Genomic DNA, 24,046 nt, shown 5'->3' on the forward strand with positions numbered 1-24,046 from the left:
ACGCTGGCTGCTGGCTACACACGGTAGCCCATGGCAACCCACTGCCACAGGGGCTGCAGCCTACGCCGTCACCGGTGACTCACGGCAGCCCAGCTCCAGGTTGAGCTGTTGTTTAGCATCTTAGCTGTGGAGGGCTGAGTCACTGGCCCTCATATGTGGGAACCGAACCGGGGCCCTCTGGCGTCCCAAGCCAGCTCTTAACCATCGCGCCACTCGGCTGGCCCGGCAACTACCCATTCTTGATCACAGCAGAAGATGAAATTTATTCTCTAGCAAGAATAAAATAGAGGGATATAAAACATAGTTGAGAATGAGGATACCATATTAAAAAAAAGGGGGATTAAGAACCTAGGCTACCAAATTTTTATAATTTTCAGTCAGTAGTTTAGAAGATTAGTCTCTGGGAATTATAAACAGCCTAAGAGAAGATCTGAAGATAACTGATACTAAGAATTTCCCCCAAAGAAATATTCCAAAGTGATATTTCTGCAGTTAAGTTCACAGTGAGCAAACCCTATCACATAGATCTTCAGTGATCTTTATGAGCCTGTGGCCAGAGATCACTAGACAATTTAGGAAACCCTTTTGTGTGAGAATTCAAGACAATAACAAATGAGAAAAATACCAAGTTAGAGGAAATGGAGACCAGTTTGGCAGGTGAAAAATTGAAACAAACGCAAAACTATCACTTAATAGTTTCAGAAAGGTAATAGGAGATTATAAATCCATGAAACATGAAAGAGAGACAACAAAAAATTAAGAGGTATAAAACCCAATGGAAGAGCTGAAAAATAATATTGATATATTGAATGTAAAGCAAAGAGAAAATGGGAGGGAAGAATAAAAAAAAATGGAGCTACTGTCCAGGACCTTTAATGTTCAAAGAATAGGAGTTTCAGAAAGAGAGAATATAGTAAATAAAAGGGAGAAATAGAGAATAGAGAATGATAGAACAAAACTCTCCAGAATTAGAGGACACAAGTTTCTAGGTACAAAGAGCCTATAGAGTGATCAATACAGATAGGAAAATTAGTCATAACTGTATATATTGTAGGGCATATCACTGTTAAATTTTAAAACACGGGAAAACTCCTAGAATAAGAGAAATAGTAAGTCATATATAAAGGCTCAGTTATCAGAATGGCTTTGGACTTCTTAATACCACATTGGAAAGTAGAAGATAGTGAACCTTCATAATTGTGAGGGAAAAATGATTTCAAACTCAGTATTCAGTATCCAGCTATACAATTGCTGAAGGATAGACTAATGACAATTTAGGACTTGTGATGCCTCAAAAAATTTTACCTGCATGTCTCCTTTCTTGGGCAGTCATTGTAGAAGGTACTCAACAAAAGTAAAAGAGGAAACTAATAAAAAAGATGAAACCGTACCAGAAACAGGGAATGAAACTTAAATAGAGACTGAGGAAAATCACCAGGATGATAGTGAAGAGCGATCCCAAGATTACAGCTGATCACTAGTTACAGAGAGCATCCAGTTCCAATAGAAATAGGTCGGAGGGTGCCAAGAGAAATGGCTGCGAGAAGATTAAATTGGTAGAATGTGTAATGTTTGGAAAATATTAAGAATAGATTTAGGGAAGAGTTTGGGGCTAAACTGGTGATAAGTATATAGAAAACTAGGTAAATAATAAAACAAGACATTTTTTAACTCTACAAAAAACTACTCAGAAGGAGAAAGTAATTGTAGTATACTATGTGGCTCAGCTGTGATTTGCATTTACAGAGTCATAATCATGTTAACTGAATATAACCGCCTAGCTAAAATTATGATATTGGGAATTTGGGCAAGTGTGCATGTGTATGAGGTAAGGATGGGGAGAGCTAAATTCTTATTTTTCTTGTGGAATTCAATAGATGATGCCTAAAAAAAATACAGCACAATTGAGAGCAAAAGCAAACACTTTTAATATTTACATTGGACAACAGAGATAAATTGATGAAAGTGGGAAATGGGAATCAGAGGATTTCTGATTTTTTAGTGTCTTGTAAAACTGTTCAAATGCTTTAAACTATGAACATGTATACATTGGTGAAAGTAAACACCACATTTTAAAATAAAGAGAATGGAATTAAAGATGTTGAAACAGCAATAATATACAACTCTGACAACCAGTTTTCTTGTGAAACGGAAGGCAGCACCTTGGTGGGTCAAGGGAGTTTTTTTTTTTAAGTTTGTTTTCTTAAGATAAAATACTAAGATGTTGATCAGAATAATCCAATCATAGAGGAGGAAATAGTGGTGTAGGAATGGAAAGCCTTGAGAGGTGACAGCAGATGAATTTCATAGGACAAGTAGTATGGTGTCATTAGATACCGCAGTTTATATATAATACAGAATAAGTTATTTTATACATAAAGGCTCTTTTCCAAAGATGGACTGCCAAGCCCTGAGATTTTGTTACTTATATGTAATATTGCATACTGAATTAAAAACATACCTGCTTCTGTATTTGGTCAAGTTTGCATTGTTTATAAAGTTTCTCAGTTACTAGTATGTCCCCATTTGTTATACTTTTAAAGCTTGTTTTTAAACTGTTTAAAAGACTTTAGTTGCCCTTGCCCTCCATTGTTATAAAATAGTAATATGGTGCTTACTCAGCTGGGAAATCATATCACTGAATGACTTTGAGCTCAAATTGCGTATGCAAAGGAGCATTTGTGTCCTAGCTGTAACTTGATCTTGTATAATTTAATTTGTGAACTTTGAATTCTAATGGCTGTAATTCATCCTTTCAAGACATATTATTGTATACCATATTGGCCTATTAATGTCAGTATTTAAGAGATAGACTTAATAAAATTTAATCTATATTAGAGTATATACTTGAAATTCCTTGAAGGACATCACATGTCTTCTAAAACTGAATTAGAATCTATAGTATGTGCAAGTGTGACTGGCTAGTATTTTTGTACTGAAAATGTGCTTCTTAAGGTATTCCCCACACAGAACCTTTGATTGTTTCCCCATTACCACTTTGCTTTGTTAAAATTAATTTTACACCGTTTAAAAAAGTCAAGAGGAATCTTCCAACAATTGCTCTAGTTATTTTACTTCTTTCCTTACCTTTTCCTTAAATATAACATGTCTATCAATTGGCTGGAATTGTAAAGATCTTGGACTAGGCTGTTAAAGATATAGTCATATGTTGTTCAGTTAGCTGGACAACAAATAATGTTTGGAAGAATATTGTTACCGATAGTAAAATAGCCTAATAAAGCATCAGTCTGTATCTTCTGAATCATTTTGTATTCACTCTTATAGTCTGTATGGCCCTTGCTATAGTCCAAGACCTAATTGTTGGGGTCCTTTTTTATTTTCTAGTTTGCTCTATTTTTCCTTTTGATAATTAAAAAGCATATATTCGGTGCCGTTTAAGGCTCTTAACTGGCCTTTTAACTTTAAACTCAAACTGTTCTTTTTTAATTCACCCATATTGGCTCTGGTACCTTTGCACTGTTCTTTCTGTTCTAGTGACAGAGCTGACCTCTATTATTACCATGATAACTGTCTTTTGTGCCAAGGGGCTGTACTTAGGTGATCTTTAACTCCAAAATCCTGTAATTCTGAGTTCCATCTGCTGATGTTGATCCAGACACTTAAAATCAGTATTTTATCCTGACTCCCTACTTTTACCTCTGACTCCCCACTTCTTTTAAGAACTCTTAGCCTTTTACGTTTTCCCTCTGCAGCCATAAAACCACGTAGACAACGGATCATCATTTATCTAGAGTTACCCCCTTTCCTCTCATGCATCTACATTTGATAACGATAGAATATTTTAGAATTTCATGTTCTTAGAACACCTTTAATCTTCTCTGGTTTAATTAAAGTTACACAGTAATTTACAGTGTTTTCTAAATATTAAATAAAAATGTAGTTAAAGTAGAATTTTTTGTGCCTCAGTACTGTTAGGATATTTATTAGAATTAAGGTGGTTCTTCAATATTCAACTCATGATTATAGGGCAAAGTATCTTGTATGGATAAAACTTTTCTTACATTTTAGAAAAAAACGATATAGATGTAGAGAGACAAATTTTAGGCTTATGATTCGGTTTTAAAGTAGTAAAATTTAATTCCTTTAATTTGGGTATACGACTTTTTATAATAAGACTTTTTTCTCTACTTGACTTGCCTTCACCCCTCTACCAGTCCTATTCTCATTTTATGCTCTAGTGATTAAAAGTTTAAGTTGTAATATACCTAGATGTTTCTCAAAAAAAAAAATACTAAACCTCTTAAGTTTCTCAAATATAGTGCTGCCTCATCTCACAAAGGCCTGTGCCTTTGCCAATTGCTATTCCTGTGGCTTAGAATCATTTTCATCTGTTAACCTCTTCTGTCTTCTAGTCTGTTACTTCTTAAACTTTAAATGGTCATAGAAATCACATGGGGTGGGAGACCTTGTTAAGGTGTATATTCTGATTCAGAAGGACTGGGTTGGGGCCAAGATTCTGTCTTTTAACAAGCTCACAGATGTTGTTGGTGCTGATAGTCTCTGGACCATATTTTCAGTAACAACAGTTGAGACTACCTGGTAAACTCATTGTTATCAATAATATTTCCTCTGGTTGCCCCTTATATTATCATCATTATGCCTTTTATAGTTATTTAAGTATGTGTCCCCCTATTCAATTCCAAATTTTTGCCTATAGGGATTGTCTTTTATCCTTATATTCCCAAGTTTAACATATTACTTAACAGAAAATAGGCTTGCAACAAATGTTTATTGCTGATTAGATGGTGTTATTACAGCCTATTTATAGTTGCATAGTCTAATATACTGAATGTTAAGCATAACTTTTAAATTATTATAGTAGAAAGAAAATGAATTATGAACCTCTGGTTTTTTTCCTGTAGCCCTTTTTTAGAAAGAAGAAAAATCTCAGATATGCCCCAGCCAAAACTATTTGCTTGAAAATAATGTTCTGACCTTTAGTACAAACAAAAATATTTTGAAGTCTCTATAACAACATATAGTGTTTCTCAAGATTACTATGTTTGTAGAGTAAGTTTTTTAGAAAACTAATGACCGTTTATTTTTCTTTCCATTCAAGGAGAAGTACAAATGTCTACCACAAGACGAAAACGTAATATGTTATGTTGTTTACCGTAAGCTGTAGTAAAATGAGCTCGATTGTTGACAGGTATGTTTTTAGAGACTCTTATTTTGAAATACATAAAGCTCTTTTAAAATTCACTATTAATGGTCTGTATCAAATTGATAAAAGTAGTTTTATGTTTAAACATAAAATTACTATTACATGTAATTTCAGTATTGAGCAAACATAGTGTAAATAAAGTATGTTAATATTGTCTAGAGCCAAAGTTAAGAGCGTATGGCTTGTGTTCTAAGTGGGCCTTTAAACTGTAATTTTGAGTGATTTGGTAAGAGCTGCTCTGAAAGAAATTGTGACAATTGCAGATGTTTCCTCGGTACCTTCTGGAATCTTTTATCTCCTTATCTCTTGTTTTTTTTCCCCCCTTATTTATGGATACTAACTCCATCCCATTAAGCATTTTAGCATTTGTGACTGTTAAGAGGTAACTATAATTAGGATTTAATTAGTTGAAATTATAATCTTTAAATCTTACTCGTGGGAAAAGGATAAATCTCCTTGTTTCTTTGATTTTAAGACTCTTTTTTTGCATTTTAAGATCTCTGACAATGGGATTCATCTTACAGTTAGTTGGTTTATCATAGTTTAATTGGTAGCATTTTTTTTCTTTCAGAGTGGCACATAAAATACTGATAAGTCTTATAGTCAGTAGTATCTGAAATTTGGTGAAATAGAATAACATTTTTTTTTATGCACCTACTGTTTGACAGCTAGCTAATGTGCAGAGTACTTTTTGTATGTATGTTATTTTATTTAACCTCACAATTATTCTGTGAGATTTTACAGGTATGGGAGGTACTGTACTTTTACAGGTACTGTACTAGGTCAGAGAGGTTAAATAATGTGTTTAAGGTCACATAGTAAGTGATAAGCTGGAATTATGACCTGTGTTGGTCTGCCTGTCACACCAAGGTTCGTGTGCTTGTATTATAGTGTACTGTGTGATTCTTTCATAGGGGATTCTTTAAGAGTTTTTAGCTAGAGTTCGGCACAGAAATGACTTTTGACATCTGGGGGCAGCCCATCTCCCATTCCAGAGATAAACAGTGAAATTATATACTACACCAGTACTTAAGCTCTAAGGGGCAAGGAGTTTCCTTAGGCCTGCCTGTACCAGTGCCATAGATTTGGGCTATGCCATAGTTTCAGGTGGAACCTATGTGTAGTCTTCTTCTCAGAAAGGATGTTTCTTCACTGCTCCTGAGAGAGTAAATATGATTTGGGCATTATACTTCTGAGTGATTGCCAATTCCTATTTTAAACAATATGACACCTAGAATGACATCTTTGTGTTTGGACTTAAAGCAGTGGTTCTTTTTTTTTTAATCAAATTTATTAGAGTGACATTGGTTAGTAAAATCATATAGGTTTCAAGTCTACAATTCTGTAATACATCATCTATTATATATTGCATTGTGTGTTCACCACCCAGAGTGAGTTCATTATCTCTCTGAGTATGATGAAAGTTATGAACTTTCTCCTCAATAAAATGCATATACATACCAAACTTTTCACAAATTTCAGTGCATACATGGACCTCCCAAAAGTCCATACATGGACCTCTATGATGCAAAATTTATAGATGATGTTAGTAGTGGGTCCAGCAGGCACTTTATAGGCCACAAAAAAGGTGTAAATAGGACTGAATAGTGAATTTATGTAAAAGCTTGTAAATCACCTGAGACTATTAACTATTGCTCCTTAGGTTACACACCAGTGCTCTTGATTTCATTTAATAGAATGCTCTTTCCCCACGTCTTCCCATAACTAACCTTTTCTTGTTACTTAGATCTCAGCTCAAATGTCCCCACCTCAACAAGTCCTTCCCTAACCACTCAGGGTAAAGTAACCCACCCTGTAACCAAAACATCACCCCCCATTTAAAAAACAAACATACTGTCATATTTTTGTGTTGATTTGTTTCTACTAGAAAATAAGATATAGGAGAGTGGTCTATATGTCTGCTTAACTGCTCGTAACCACGTCCAGAACAAAGCCTGGCATATAAATGCTAATAAATATTTACTAAATGAATCAATAATGAATGAAAATGTATTAATATAAGTTAATATGCTAGGTACTGTGATGTTTATGAGTGGTTTATGGTTTTATGAAGTGAATGTCTCAAATACATTTTTAAACTATGCTATTATAATTAAAAATAGTTTCGCTGAATCATTTCATATAATGGCAAATAGACCGACTTTCTGTAGGTTTCCACTGGTTTAATGTGTTGTGTACACATAGTACAGCTAAAGTAAGTAGTTTTAAAATTCACATTTGTAATAAATTTAAAAATGGAACAAAAATGACAACTTTAATTTTCTAACATTTATTAGAAACAGGTTAGTGTTATTGAGTTTGAATTTAAGCAGTCCATTAACCACAGAAATTCGAGTATATAACTGTTTTATTCACATATCATTTTAGTATTGCTGTTGCTTATTAAGTTTGATCTTATTTTCTCTATCCACTTTCTGTTTTCTTCTAGAGATGATGGTAGTATTTTTGATGGGTTGGTGGAAGAAGATGACAAGGACAAAGCAAAAAGGTAGTTCAACTTAAGATGTAAAATAGTAAATAGATGACTAATAAGTAATTGTAATAGTAAATAAAGAGTAAATCATTGATTTCCAAACGCTATCTGCCTTAAGAACTTAGATATAATAGCTAGGGGGAAGAGCTTAGAATATCATTATACAGTTAATAAATTAAATAAAATTATCCTTTAAACATGCCCATCTCATCAAATTATATTATGGGTGCATAGTATCTATATGACATCACCAAGGATGCTAACCTACACTTAGGGTTTGCCTGGATTCACCATTGTGGTTACTGTTGTAGTTACTATTTTTCCATTGTGGTTATTGTTTTTCCCTTAACCTATCCTATTCTTTGGAAGTGAGTTGTAAGTGTAGCCCACCTTCAAAGCAAGGATCCAGGGAATTAAGCTCCACCTCTACACATACTTGGAATTCTTCTGTTAAAAAATGGTCTCTTTCCTATTTATTTATATCTGTATGGACTCATATATATTTATTTTGTACTTTATGTTATGCTTCAGTGTGATTTGTGGCTCAGATTGTTCCAACTTTAGCTATTGGGAGGTCTTTCAGAGTTGTTGCCTGTGTTCTTTCACATGCCTTCATTCACCTATACAAAGGAAAGTAGATAATAAGGAGAGGGAGGGGAGAATTGTTGGAGAGGGATTATCAAGTAGGTGAGGGAATGGGAGTTAGAACCATGGTGGTGAGGGTGGGGGCTTCGACCTTAAATAGGAACTTTGAAAGTTAATTATAGTATCAAGAAGGAGGGTTCAGGTAGCACTATAGCCATGTGTGTAGTCATTCAGAGTGGGCAGTAAACACTTTGGGGGCTTGTCTCTCCCCAGTATCCTGAGCCCTTGTTAGCATAGTCTTTGCCATTATAGCAAGCATTCACTGTTTAATGAGGCAATCAGTTAATATCTTTTTTCTTAAAAGATTTGTGCAATTGTATTTTTTCCCAGTACTATTACGGAGTAGATGCTTGTTCTTTACAGAAAAACAAACCAAAAATTAAATAAAATTATCCTCTGACCTTTTGGGAAAGTAGTCTAGTTTGCTTAAACAAAAACTGAATTCTAAAATTCGACTTCATAAAGCAGATAATTAGAGGTATTAAAGAATTGTTAATTGCTCTATAAATAATTGTACTGTAATTACTTGTCTCAAGAGGTCTCAGTGCAATTAAGTATTTACTGGTTACTGCTTCACATAGAATAATAGTAATTATTCATTTAGCACATATGTTTTGAAGGGTTACTGTATGTTAAGTGTTATGCCTAAGTACTTAGATGAAAAAATTTGGGCTCTGTTATCAAGGAGATCACTGCCTAATGGAGAGACAGATATGCAAACAAATGATTACAGCTCTGTGTTGGAGGTTGGAATATAGGAATAAAGAGGAAGAATGTGTGGGTAAGCCTGAGGGTAGGAAAATTCTCATTTTTAGATTTCTGTTTATAATTTAAAACTTACAAGAGATGGATAACTTTCTCCTATTCAATAATTTTTAGTAATTTGTATTTACACATTATATATACTTTCACAAAATGTATCTCGGTAATATAATATAGCCTTAGGATGAAATTAGAAATTCTTGGTAAATAGTAGGTTAAATGAAACCTGAGATTTGAATGCAGTTTGTCTTTTTGGCATTTTCATAAAAACATGTATGCCAGATGCCTAATATGTAAAAGTTTCTATAACAATAAATTGAAAAGAAAAATTATTGCCCAAATTAACTGTATAATGTTGGCAAACTAGGAGATAAATGTATATTACCATCTACATTGATAGAAGTACATCTATATGGTTGTGTGCAAATCGAGCATTATATTAAACTATTTGTGTAATTAAATGGATTGTTTGAAAACTACTTATTTAATTTTTTATTTCTTTAGAGTATCTAGAAACAAATCTGAAAAGAAACGTAGAGATCAATTTAATGTTCTCATTAAGGAGCTGGGATCCATGCTTCCTGGTAATGCTAGAAAGATGGACAAATCTACCGTTCTACAGAAGAGCATTGATTTTTTACGAAAACATAAAGGTAAATTTTTAACTTTGTGAAATGGATATACATATATATTTTATGACAGACTCTCCCTTAAAGCATAATGATAGAATCTTGTCAGTGATGGTTAAGGTTAGATACTTCCTAACCTTTTTTAAGAGAAAGAAATCAGTTGCTTTTTAAAAGACTTCCTGGTGTGTTCTTTCTTTCATTCAACAAACATTTATTTAGTGCCTACTATATTCAAGATTCTCATGGTGCAGGGTAACAGTCCTGGACCTCGAGTAACTCAGGCCAAGGGAGACAGACATGTAAGCAGCTAATCAGATTGCAAATAATAAGAGGTAGAGTGCTTGTAAACTTTAAACTTGCTGTGAAAACACAGGAAAGAATGTAGGGAAGGCTTAATAATAGTTGATTTTTCACCTGAGCCCGCTTTTTAGATTAAGTAAGGAAAACAGCATTTCACACGGAGGGAAATAGTATGTGCAAAAGCAGAGAAACGGAAAATTCAGTTTAACGAGAGCATCGTTTGAGTTGGAAAGTTTCAGGCATATTTGAGAGAAAGGAAAGAGACAGATTGTGAGGGCCTTGTATGTCATTTTAAAAGATTGTTTCAGCATATACCTAGGAAATAAACAGTATGTTTAAAATAAAGGGATCATTTATTTATCGAAGAAAATCACTTTGCCTAAATAAGTCATGAAAAGAAAATTTAAAGGATATTAAGTATTTTGGTAATTGACAATAGATGAAAAACTTGTAAAAGGACGTGTCCTTTTTCAGTTGCAAGTGAAACTGCAAAACTAGGCATTAATGCATTACTAGCCTGATTTATGCTCCACCACTCTTTGAAATTATTTTTGTCCATTTCACTAATGCCATTACCCCCATCTTCTCTGCTGCCAATAAAGCAATAGCTTTTCTTACACCTCATCCTCTTCCATGTGTCTGAAGAACTGGAAATTTTAATCCATCCTCCACTGACTTGCTTTTCCCTTGCCCTGTGTTATACTGCCCTTTTTCATTGCTCCCTTCCTAACTGAAACTAACTCCGTTTTCTTTTTCTGCCTTCTATATGTGACAGCTCTCAAGGTCTTATCTTTTGCATTTTTGCTTTCTCTACGCATTTTTCCTTGGTTATCTCACTCCATAGCTTCAACTATTGTCTCTGTTAAACTACTAACTCTGTATTTTTAGATGCAAACTCTTCATCTTTTATTTCCAGATAGCTTATGGATCTTTTTTATGTCCTCAAACTCAGCGCATCCAAAACTGAATTTATTTTCCTTTTGTCCAGTCACCACTTTCTCTCAACTTTCCTTTTTTTATTTTTACACCATCACCCTTTCAGTCCCTTAGAGCTCAAACCTGAGAAGACTTGGATTTTTTTCATTTTCCTTAGTACTATATATCACAGTTGCCAATCTCTCTTGATCCTTTTGTAAATGTGTCAAAATTAATTGTCTTCATTTTTATTGCCACCGTTGTCATTACATTTTACCTCTACAAATAGTATTCTCACTATCTCAGTATCCTGTATTAGTTAACGCACTCAGATCCTCAGACATTATGAGTTCAATAAATGATTGTTGAATGAAATGAAATAGTATGCATGCATTTCTCCTTGATAAAAGAGGATTAATTTTAGCATTAAGTAGATCAGGTTTATTTTTCTTTCAAAATTGGGTATGTAATTCTCACAAAAAATAAAATTTACCTGAAATGAAAAGGAAATTCTTATATAATAATTACTCTAAAATAAGTCTGTGCTTAACTAAACTTGATGGGATTTTCTTGTGGAAATTTTACTTTCTGAATTTGTATCATTGAGGTAAATTTGAAAAGTGTGACTACATTCCACAGAGTTGTTAGTAGCTATTTAGTTCCTGTTCATATTCTAGTATAGGCATTTTTAATTGGCAAATTTGGGTAACAATACATTATATTTATATATCTGGTAGTAGAAAAATCAAAACAACTTAGTCTATAGTTTTCACTACAAAGTAGCGTATATTTTGTGGAGTAAAATTTATGACATCGATTTTTATTTTGCTTGCAGTTAAATATGGAAAAAACATTTGTCACCTAATGGTTCATGTTTCATCATTTATGAATAGCTTTCTCATAACTAAATCTATCAGCAAGTAGTACATTGCAAAATAAACTTATAATAATTTGTTAAAATGTGTGTCCCAACCCCCAAATTTTTGACCAGGCCCCTGCCAGTAAGAAAACATGTAACAGGACACTAAGCAAAATCATTCTGGGGTTATTACTATAAAGTTTTTGCCCCAAATCTTAATTCAATCTCCTTGATTAATTAAGAATAGAGCAACTCAGACTGGGAGGAATCTTTCTGCCTGCCAGTAGGCAGGCCTAAAGTCCTCTTTGTTAAAAGCAGACTTCATGACCTCCGTGGCTTATGTCCTTATGTCTGCTCTAGATTCTACCACTTGAATGGCAAGGAAAGGGAGAAGAAAAAGAATATTTTCCTAATGCTTAATCTAATCTGATTGTTCTGATTCTTGTTTAGTCATTGTGTCAAGCAGGAAGCAAATCTTAGGCTTGCAGGAACATAGGCTATCACAAATCCCCAGAGAAAAACCCAGGAGACTAGATTTCCAAGAGACCAAATCCAAGGAGATAACTTGCCACGTTAACTCAGATATTTCATCATACCAAAACCTGGATTTATTGATACCTACCTAGACCAGGGGTCGGCAAACTTTTGAGACAGAAGAGCCAATTCTGTCCCTCGAAGTTTTGCGAGACCTATAAAACAAGTGAAATCACCATTATGTGAATAATGTCCTTTAAAAATTTTATAAATGAAACTATGATAGTTTTATTTTCATTTTCAATTTTACTTCAGAGCCCCATGTACACATCCAAAGAGCCGCATGTGGCTCGCGAGTCAGTTTCCCGACCCCTGACCTAGACCAACACATGTAACTCCTATGGTTCTCATCTTTAGTTAAAGTGGGAAGAGAGAAGGCAACTTGTAGGACTTTTGTACTGCCCTAGTCGCCCACCCCACAGTTAAAGTATGCCACTAATGTGTCAAATAATCTGTTTACAGAAATCACTGCACAGTCAGATGCTAGTGAAATTCGACAGGACTGGAAACCTACATTCCTTAGTAATGAAGAGTTTACACAATTAATGTTAGAGGTATGTCCAGATTTAATTTTTGAAAAGTTTTGTTTTCCTCAAAAAATAAATCATAGGGGTGACTAATTTTAGTATAGTTTTAACAGTATTTAATGTTGAAAAGTTTTAAGTCAACATAAATCAGTAAACTATTATCTTCAGTTAAAATTAATCAATGTAAGTATTGTAAGCAAACAGTACTATGTGGTAAATGAATGCCAAATATTTATATTTTCAGTATTACCTGAACTGTTGAAAGGCTTAATAAAAGTCAGAAAACTATAGCTATCAAGTTCTCTACCTGAGACCACACTAGCAACATTCAAATGAATAATATGTATTATTCATCACATATTAAATATTTTTATGAAATATATCCTACTGGACAGTAGGATTTCTTAACAAATTAAAATCTACCTATAAACAACATAAAATGGTATTAAATGAAGTACTTTGAAAATATAAAACAAATGAAATATACATTGAAAGACAACTCTTCTTAATTCAAGTGGAAACTTAAAAGGAAATAACTAAATATTCTTTTGTGACAAATTTAATTTTGAAAACAATTCAGAGCATATTTGCTTGTAATTTCAAAACTTCATACATCATACAATAATGATAAAATTGACAAAAATCTTGAGTCGCTCATACCTATCACACAAAGTACACAGAGTTCAGTATCAGAATAACATGAAAACTTAAATAGCAAACAAGTGGTATACTTTGGCAGTAATAATTAAGGACAAGAAAAATATATACATAGCAGAAAGTAGACATAGAGTAAAGCAATTGATGTGGGGATGAAGATGTTGTTAAATAATTTACTCCTCTTATCCTGTTTGGCTCTATTCTTTTAGACTTGAAGCATTTATCTGTGTCATGTATGTCTATGTAATGGCCATGTCTCCAAGTGTCTTTGTATATTAACTAAAGTCTGAAGTAACAAAGTATTTTGCAAATGAATGAGTTATTTTTTTCCATTTATACTTTGGATGAAATAGTTAATTGCTAGATTAATGAAGTCTTTATTCAGCAGAAATTTTGCCATATGAAATGTTACTATATGAAAGTGTGTTGGAATATAAATATTTTGTATATATTTAAACCTGTACTTAAAATCTGAAAAATAACATTTTTCACTTATTAACTCAGTAAATCCTCAATAATCTTATGACATAGACAATATAAGTATCCCTTTTTTACATCCACATGAAGAAATCAAGGAAAAAAGGGATTATGAAAAAAACGCAGTTAGCAAATAGCTCAGCTGGGATTCACTGCAGGTAGACTAGCCTCTGATCCATGGCCTCAGCCCCTTTGCATACTCCTGCCACCCAGAAAACTTCTTTTCAGTGAAAGCTAGCCATAGCATAGAACTAGCTTAGTAACCAGCAGTTAACACTTTAAATTAGTGGACACTTAAGTTATAAATCAATAGTTTCTGATTTTGTTAAATGTTTCTTTTTAGAGAGTAGTTTGACATTGTCCAAAATTATCTCTTTAGATGCTTGAAATATGTTTATGAAAGGGTGCACACAGCTAATGTCTACAACAGAGAAAGGAAATAACTAATTACCTTAATTTTAATTTTATGATTATATCCTCAGTGTAATTTTTTTTTTTTAAAGATTTTTATTGGTGAATTGGGGGGATGGGGACAGACAAGTTGCTGTTGTTTTGTTCTTCAGTCTAGTTGTGGAGGACGTTGCTTCACTGGCCCAAGTTGGCACCATCATTGCGCCTTTCCTGGGCAAGGCAGATCAGTCGCCGGCTTCTGGATGGCTGCTCACTGCGGCTGCTGGCCGCTCACGCTAGCTGCTGGCCACACACGGTAGCCCATGGCAACCCACTGCCACAGGGGCTGCAGCCTACGCGGTCGCCGGCGACTCATGGCAGCCCACCCAGCTCCAGGTTGAGCTGTTGTTCAGCATCTTAGCTGTGGAGGGCAGTGTCACTGGCCCTCATATGTGGGATCCGAACCAGGGTCCTCTGGCATCCCAGGCCAGTTCTTAACCATCGCGCCACTCGGCCGGCCCGAATGTAATTGTTTAATAAGATATATGTTAATCATTAACTACTTACCCTGCTTTATTGGTGTAAAAAAATTTCTTATGAATTTATAAATTGGTACAGTATCTACACTCATGTATTAATAAACTTAATGAAGGTAAATTACCTATTTACTTATAAGCTAAACAGAAAAACATTGTCTTCAGGTTTTTCTTCATAAGGGGCAGATCTTTATTAATCGCCAAGACACATGTAGTACATACATAGATAAATAATTTTTAAAAATCAAAGATTCTAGAGATTATTACATTATTTATAATATACAACAGAGAAAAGTTTAATATATTTAAAATATTTTAAGTTTAAATTAGTTGTCTCATGATTATCCTCACAGCTTTTAGGATTACATTCCTGAAAAAAATGTTACTTTTACTTATTTTTAATATGTCAAGTATATTTTTTATTTTTAGTATTTATAACTATTAAGTAAAGATTGAAAACTATATATAAAAGTGTGTATATATTACAACCTGGGTCCAACTAACTTAGTTAGTTACTGTTGACTAGTAGTGTTGATCAGATTACACATAGAAAGTCCAAATACCATTTTCAGCAGAATTTCAGATGTAGGCTATATCTTGGAATGTTTGAGCTGCTGGTAGGAGAGATTACATTGTTCACCTCAGCCTCTTCATTTTATGGATGAGGCCTGGAGAAGTTGCAACTTGACCAAGTCAGATGACTAATGAATGGAAGAACTGGGACTGAGATCTTAAAATTCACTTGTAACTTTTGGTTGGCTGTCTCTCCATTCCTCCATTGCCATCCATACCTTCCTCTCTTGTCTCTGTTGCCTGAAGAATATTCCTTGCTACCCTTGGGGAGGTAGAGTAGTCAAGGAAATCGGGGCAGTTTAGCCTGACCATCAGATCTCTATGCAAAGTCATCTTTATGTGAAGTCATCTCTAGCATATAGTTTTTTCCCTTGGCAGCTGGCAGCACTCTCCAGTAATCTACAGGGGATGGGCTAGTACCCTGTCAGCCTCATCTTAGATATAGATCCACAAGGAAGTTCTTCCCCCTTCCATTCTTGTCTTCCCCAGATTAAACACTCACTAACAGTGAAGGTTTACACAGTCCTTTTATCGTCGGTCAAGTAGATATCAACTAGGAAGTCCAGGAGTTTTAACTAATGAACCTTTCCTCTGTATCATGCAGTGTGGAAAAGGGATGTGTCTTCAGTCCTGAGATGAGGATGTCTTCTGTATTGCTCGCTCTTCCACATCTCTCTCTTCCTCCTCAGGGCCCTTCTCAAGGCCCCTTTAGTTTTTTGGTTACCCACTTACCTACTTGGGAAGTTACATCCGTCCACTCGGAACAAGTCTGGGCCCTGGGTCCTTCTTTGTGTTAAGACTGGTGAAATGCTGGTGGAGGCTTTTCTCTGCTGAATTTTTGCCTGCTTTGAAATAGGAAAGAGCAGGCTCTGCTCCTAGGAGTGAGTAAGTCATTAAGAGCTCTTGATTTCAGTTCATTCTCTTCACGGAAGAGAGCTGCTGTACTCCAATTCCTAGCAAATGCCTTAAGAAGCAAATGTAGTTCATCACAGTAAATATAATATTAATATTCTTTCAAAGATGACACAGTCTAGCTTCACATGAGAAAAGCTAGTTCTTAACATCACCTTGACCCTATTCTTTATGAAATAATAACACTGGCATTACTGTACTAAGGAGTTTTTGTAAAAATAATTTCATGAACTTGCTTAAATTAGGTTTTCACGCGTTATTTCTGTATTAGCCAAGAATGGATTTGTCTAAGCCATTGTGGAATATAAGCATCTACTCAAAATAAGTTCTTTCTCATATTCAAATCTCTCTCCAGTATACTTCAACCATTACTTAGAAGTAGAGGGAGGTTGCTCTAATTCCCAGGTCTGTAAATTATATACAAGTATTTTTTTTATCTGCTGTATGCTATACTTATAGTAGGTACTGCAGATACAGTGTTGAAGAAGATACATACTAGAGATTGCTATCCTTTGAGAGAGCCCTACAATTAAATCCAAATTTAGTGTGAAAACTATTCTAATAGGAGACGAGGAACTCCTCTTGGTATATTTTTCCTATACATCTTCAACATCTTTTCCACTGGATCTTCTTTTCCCTCAGCCTGCAAATATAGTTCAGTTAATTTTTTTAATGCCTTTCCTTGATACGTGGTCCCCTTAAAACTTTGATTTCTCCTTTCTTTCATTCTAAAGTTTTTGGAAGAGTGATTTATAATCTCCTTCTGATCATGCACTCATCTCTAAACTCACTGGTGTCTAACTAACCTTCCTATTGACATAACTCTTTTGAAAATCACCAAATTCATGTCTTAATTTCTCATTTCTTGTGCTATTTGATCTCATTTTACATGGAACCGTCCCTCTTCCTCTTCACTCACCTTGTTCTCTCTTCTGTTGACGTCCTCATTGACAGTGTATTCTATCTTCTCTGTCATTGTCTCTGTTACTTTTCCTTCTCTTCATCCCTACGTGTATGTAGATAATTCCCCCAAGGATTTTGCCTGGCATGCAGATCTTTTGCAAATCTCATTTCTTCAGCTGTCACTTCTGTGCCTAAGATTGTCAAATGAAAATAACTTTGTAATGTATAAAGTACAGGATTGCTTTATTATTAAGTATTGTATCCCCTGTGCTGGCTTCTCTTTTAAACTCTCACATTTCTCAATGCTTGTCTTGAGTTCTTTCTTCTCAATGCTTATTGCTGCTAGTTTCATTCAGATTCTCATTAACTTCCCTGACTATTCCAAAAGCCACTGAGGTTTTCCTAACTTAATTGTCTTTTTCCTCTAAATCCATATTACATGCTGCTTCCAGACTATGCTTGAACAAAGTCCTTCTGTCTTTATCTGGTATTCAAGATTCCATGATCTGACCTTGGCCTATGTTTTCAGCTTTATTTCCCTTTCACTATTTCCCATGTATCTCCCTACACTTCAGTCATACACCTCTCTGTTAATATATCCAAAAGGTGATAATGTGTTCTTTTGTGTGCCAGACATATCACTGATGATGTGCATTCTTTGGAAACAGTAGCATCTTCAAATAAGGCCATCTTCATCTAATACACATAGGATAAAAGTAGAACATTAAGTCTATTTTTTAGAAACCAGCTGTTCAATAGATGGCCATAGAGGGATTTTTTTCCAGAAGCATTTAAAAATGCACAAAGATATATACTATAGTATTGTAAAGGGGAAAAGCTAGCATTTTGACAGTACTCTGGAAATTTCCACGTTAAGTGCTTTGTCATTTGGTAAGTTAGATTTTTATTTCTGTCTTGTGAAATACGTTTTTCTTTTCATTTAACTGACCACTATGTTTAATTTCAGGCTCTTGATGGGTTTTTTTTAGCAATCATGACTGATGGAAGTATAATATATGTGTCTGAGAGTGTAACTTCATTACTTGAACATTTACCAGTAAGTATAAAAATCCTGTGATCTCTTTCTTTTTTAAAGCCTATGTTAAACGTTCTAAAACACTGGGAAGTGTGCGTCCAGAGCAGTGGTGAACAGTGAGTAGAGTTGGGGAGAAGAGCTCTAAATATGCCTATGTTTTAGCATGGCAGTGCTTTCTCAGGTCAGTCCTGACTTTCTCACCTGTAGTAATTGAATATTCAACGACCACTGTATCCAACCTCTGTTCTTCCTGCCCTCTTTTTTCTAATACGAAATTTTCAGTGTTCCCTTTTTAATCAGCCTAGTGAAGATGATGGTAAATCACTGAGAATGTCTTGAGAATAAATTTCTACTACATACTTGTTGCAGCTAGAGTAACTCATAAATCATTTTCTCAAAAGAATGACATATAAGGACACACTAAAAATAATAGATACAGAACTTTTGTGCTCTGTGGCTTGAATTGATAATGTTATAATGGCCATATTCAATTTGTTATGTGACAGAAAGGGTACAGAATTAGAAAATAATTATATTGTATCATTTTTATTAGGATGGTGAATACCTGAATTACATGTTTGTTGTTTTACTTAACATGTATTTATTGAAAATTTATTCTGTACCAGACATTATGCTTGGTGCCCTGCTACAGTTTACAATTTTTATTAATTTGAAATTTTTATAATATTTAATATAGGATGTTCTTTCTAAGACAAGGCTTGTGGTATAAATATTCTAAAGTTACTTATAAATTACTCTTAAAAGACCTGTTCTCTTGAAAATTTATAACAATACAAAGTAATGTTTTGTAAAGATCTCTTTCAAGAGATATTGAAAAGCAGTATCTTCCTCCCTCTGATTTCTCTGCCACTTCATACTTTCTATAGACAATGGACTGTATACTTAAAAGGCCACATTCTAAAAAGGTAATTTCTTACTGAAAGCCAGGCAGTAAGTAATTTGGCGATTTCTTTGGCTCACACAGAAAATGACTTGGCTTTACTGCTTTTCTAGAGGCTTTCCTTAACACTAAGCTCAAATAGTAGGTGATTAGTCGGACATCTAGAAATTGTTTGAGAGTAAACAATGAGATTATAACAACATGTAAGTAAACTAGTGTGGACAGAGAAAAGGATAGACCGATTAACTGAATTTTCTGGCCAACTCTTTTTTTTAAAAAATATTTACATATTGAAAAAAACTAGGGAAAGAAACCCATTATATGATTAAGATACAATTAAGATAAGATTAACTAATTTAAATACCGTATTTGCCGGCGTATAAGACGACTCGGCGTATAAGACGACCCCCTAACATTTCCACTCAAAATACAGAGTTTGTTATATGGTCGGCTGTGAGCGATTTTGCGAGTGTGGTAAAATCGCATAACAGCCGAGCATACACCCAGCAGCGCTGCTGATGCCTGAACGGTATGTGGAATGAAGTGGGCGGGCATCGGGAGGCCACTATGGCACGGGGCAAGCACTATGGGCAGTCTATCTGAAGTGTACCTGGCGTATAAGACGACCCCCCACTTGGAGGCATATTTTTCAGCGCCAAAAAATCGTCTTATACGCTGGCAAATACGGTAAATGCAGAGCATCATTTGCAATGTGGTCACACTTTTTGAAAGCCTGCTTCTTGGGTACTTTCCTTGAACTCCATTCAAAAGAACTTCCTCTCTGTTCTCATGTTATCTTATATGTATTGCCATCATGACACTTATAGTGAATTGTAATTTTTCTGTTTACTTGGATGATTGTAGTAGGTATAAACGTCTTAGGTGCAGGGACTTTTTCTCTGTATCCACATGGTTTAGCTAGTTTCTCAGAGACATTCAGTAATTATGTATTGAATGCATTAAAATGAGTAGTCTATTTGATGTGGCTGTTTTTAAAATTCTTCCTACTGGCATACTGTTGTTGGATATTTAGTGCAGTAAAGTTTAATTGCTTTTTGAAATAGACAACATGTGACAGGTGTAGTTGGGATCCAAGCATTTGATCATTAACATTCCCCCCCCCAATGAAAAGCCTCTTTGCCTTCCCATTCCTCCTGTATTTTTTTAAAACTGATTTTAGAACTGTTTTTAGATTTATAGAAAAATTGAGACGATTGTACTGAGTTCCCATATGCTGCATACCCGGTTTCCTCTGTTACTAACATCTTCTGGGTCTTTTTTATTGTTTGTGTGTCAGCCAAAGCATGTAGACTGGCAGGCAGGTGAATTTTTGGGCAGAGGAGATTCTGCTGATCCAATAGACCCATTTCATTCCTTACTGAGTTAATAGTATCCTTTATTAATACAATGTTTTGCTGCTTACCAGATACTACAGACACTTCTTCGTATCACTGACATTGCTGAATTGTATGTTATCTGACGGTTTGAGAATGTAAACGCAAGCATTTTCTGAGAAAATGAAATAATACTTAAACACATAAGGAAAAAATGTGTGATTATCTGTTTTGGGTTGCCATTATAATTAAGCTGTAACAGATACTAAACAAAAGGTTTAAAACAGTGGTGTCCCTTTCTTTGTGTTTTAATATATATACACCAATTTTGTCTAAAATAGAATTTTGGTTGTTGCTCAGAAGGCAAGAAACATTTACAAATCCCTAAGATAGACTTTAGTGTTTGTAATTCAGTTCTGTTGAGAAATTAAAACTTGCCATCTTAATCAGTGGTCAATATGACTTAAAAATTTTAAATCTGACTGTAAAACTACAAAACTGATTCTACAGGTCCTGCAAAAACAAAATATTATCTTAACTTTGTCACTTCATACTTATGAAATCAATTTAAAGCACATTTTAGCCTATTTATGTCTAATAATTGGGCATAAATGCTTTATTGATTTTGAGATTGCAAAGGAAACAATGGAATTTTTTTTTTTCCTCCTGGTCTGGCCTTCTGTGACAAAGTTATATATAGGTTCATGCCACCTCAGTGCCAAAGACTTCCTTAGCCCAGCTTCTTCATGTTATCAGCAAGAAACATGAAACCCAGAGAAATTAGACTTAATTGTGTAACACTTTTGTGGAACTGCCAAAACACAAAGTCGGTCTCTTACTCTATTGCAAACTTCAACATTTGTAAAATTTTACAACTTAATACATTGTGGACCGGTGACACAGATTTGCGTCTATACATTTAAATGCCCTGTCCTCGGTGTGTTAAGATTGATTTCCTCACATGTGCTCAGATGTGTTCCTCAGAGAGACTAGTATATTGAATTTGTAACCAAGTCATATAGGGGAAGATGATTAACCACATTACAGTGTAACAGAGTCCAAGACTGAAAGTGCCACTATTAAGATACTAGATGAGCCTTTTCTTCTCTAATCACCTTAATGTGAAAGTTTGGAAATAGAAACAAAAATGTGTTTAAAGAAAGTCAGTACAGTCTTTGTTTGCTATAAATGCAGTATGCAGAAATATGATTTAGAATTTTTTTGAATAGTTACATGATTATGAAAGCTTATTTGATAGGGCCATACTTTGTGTTCCTTATGCCTGTACATGAGGAACACAGTTATTTAAAAATATGTGTTGAATATGTTATATTCAACATATATTTGACATTTTTCTGTGGAACAAGTACTGTCTACAGCAGTTATTTGTTTAACTGTTGGTTATCTACCTGGGGCAAAAGATAATTGGTAACAGTTAATAATTTTCACAAATGGTCCCATTGACTTAATGTAGAAAAATAGAAAAGCTATTGATTTATGTCATATAACTAAGTCAGCAGGATTTATATTTCTTCTTCATGAAAATGATTGAGGGAGATGAAAGGGTCCATAGCTGCTATTTTCTTTTCTTTTGAATTGTGTGGAGGAACTGAGTGGATGGTATGGCAATATCAAGTATGATTAGCTTAATTTAGAGATTTTAAATTTAGTAGTTAATGGCAAGTTTGACACATTAGTTAATTAGTTGCCTGCTAACTCTGATATTTCAGATTACAGTGTCAGGGAAAGAAGAATGGTGGGGAAGCAATGCTGGTGATCAAGCCACTCTATAATAGCCATTCATATTTTTTTCTCTATGACTATGAAACACTATAAATTTATAGCTAGAAAAGAAAGGGTGACATAGGTCAAATTATAATTTACTGAAATTGTAGAAGAAATTATCAGTAAGAATAAATAATAATAGAAAATTAGAATCATTTCCAGAATGAAAGTTTTAGTTCTTCAAATTGGTGTCTTATTTCTCTAAGACTATTTTTGCATTAATACCAATGCCTATGTTTTGTTACTTTATTTTGTCAGTAAAAGGCAGTTTTCTAGCATTTTTGTTACTCATGCCTGAATTTTCAGTGCATTAGTTCTGTTCTGGAGGCTTCTCAGACTTTCAGAAAAATTCCTTGTTAAAATACAGATATATTTTTAATGTAGTTACCTCTTATCAAATAACTCCATAATCCAAAATCATTTACTATTCTAATAACTGTTATATATGCAAGGCACAGTGTTACTGTGTCTTGATTTGAAGGGTGGGAGATAAAGATATGAGATAGGGCACTTCTATTTACTTATGGACAGTAGTACATAGACATTAAAATATGATTAACAAATATTTTTATGGGAAATGAATGAGTAATAAGTACTAAAAGAATTTTATTATTTTTACTGTGGATTATGTTAAGAGAATAGTTTTTTGAAAGAAATAATATGAACTGGTCTTTGAAAGATGGAGGATACAGATATGTGGAGAAAAAGGGGACAGATATTCCACTTCATGGGTGGACTTTGAGGACTAGAGAAAAGACAAGAATGTGAATGTGTGGCTTGTTCCTAGAGTATAGTAAAATGCCCTTTTCCACCTCCCACCTCCCAAGTGGCTCTCTTGTTGTTGTTGTTTGATTGTTTTTTGTTTTATTTTAGTTTTTAAGACATGGAGCTCTTTTTTCAAATAAAACCTTTACAGAGTTTAAAATAGGAACAAAACCAAAGTGGAGCTGCTTTTGTGAATACAGCAGCAAAGACCCTTAACCATGCCTTCACAGCTCCTTTTCGTCTCCCTTATCCCCCACTCTCACTTCCACAGTCTTTGAGATACCACTTCAGTATCCCCAGAATTCCACAGGGAAGTTTAAAAATTTAGAGAAACCAAGAAGAATAGACTGGATTTTGTAGAAAATGTGAAGCTACTGAAGTTTTCTTGTCAGCGGCTCTTAAGGATAGGAATTATCTTATTCATCTTTGATAACACAGCTGTGGTACATTGTAGGCAACCTGATGTTTGTTAAGTTACTGTTGATTAATGAACCTTAATTGAAGCCATATTTGAGCAAGGATTATAATGTGTGGCATATTACTTGCCCCTTCTTTTAGGGGCTGGGGTTAAGTAACAGCAAGGCTTTTTGACAATGGGATACAGGATAGATGGCTGGAAAAGATGAAATAAAGAAAGGACAGGACACATTGGACAATTGAAAGGACACCAAAGTCAAACCTCTTCTTCACGTGAGGCTAATCATTTGGTCCTTTTGTTGTAGTGTATATCACCATAAGTTATCAGAGGTTTGAATATATGGTAGGGCTACATCTTGTAGCCACAGATTTTTCTAATCAGCTTTGTTAGTCCTATTATATATATATATATTTTTTGAGTTAATTGTTCTTTTTTTTTTTTTTTAAAGATTTTTATTGGGGAATTGGGGGGATGGGAACAACGCTGGGGAATTGGGGGAAGGGGAACAG

The 24,046-nt window shown here is 34.4% G+C and overlaps 1 protein-coding gene across 13 annotated transcripts in view; it reads left to right on the top strand.

Moving 5' to 3' along the window:
- CLOCK (clock circadian regulator) overlaps positions 1 to 24,046 on the top strand; it is a 120,611-nt gene that overhangs the window by 54,474 nt on the left and 42,091 nt on the right. For 12 of the 13 annotated variants that reach the window (XM_019640851.1, XM_019640848.1, XM_019640847.1 and 9 more), the window contains 5 exons: positions 5,081 to 5,170; positions 7,635 to 7,694; positions 9,591 to 9,739; positions 12,786 to 12,877; positions 18,266 to 18,355. In XM_019640851.1, the coding sequence (XP_019496396.1) occupies positions 5,124 to 5,170; positions 7,635 to 7,694; positions 9,591 to 9,739; positions 12,786 to 12,877; positions 18,266 to 18,355 (438 nt within the window). In that variant the 5' untranslated portion in view covers positions 5,081 to 5,123. The remainder of the gene's footprint in view (positions 1 to 5,080; positions 5,171 to 7,634; positions 7,695 to 9,590; positions 9,740 to 12,785; positions 12,878 to 18,265; positions 18,356 to 24,046) is intronic. The other variant, XM_019640857.1, reaches the window with a different exon arrangement.

Source organism: Hipposideros armiger, unplaced genomic scaffold, assembly GCF_001890085.2.
Source record: "Hipposideros armiger isolate ML-2016 unplaced genomic scaffold, ASM189008v1 scaffold_53, whole genome shotgun sequence".
NCBI lineage: Eukaryota > Metazoa > Chordata > Mammalia > Chiroptera > Hipposideridae > Hipposideros > Hipposideros armiger.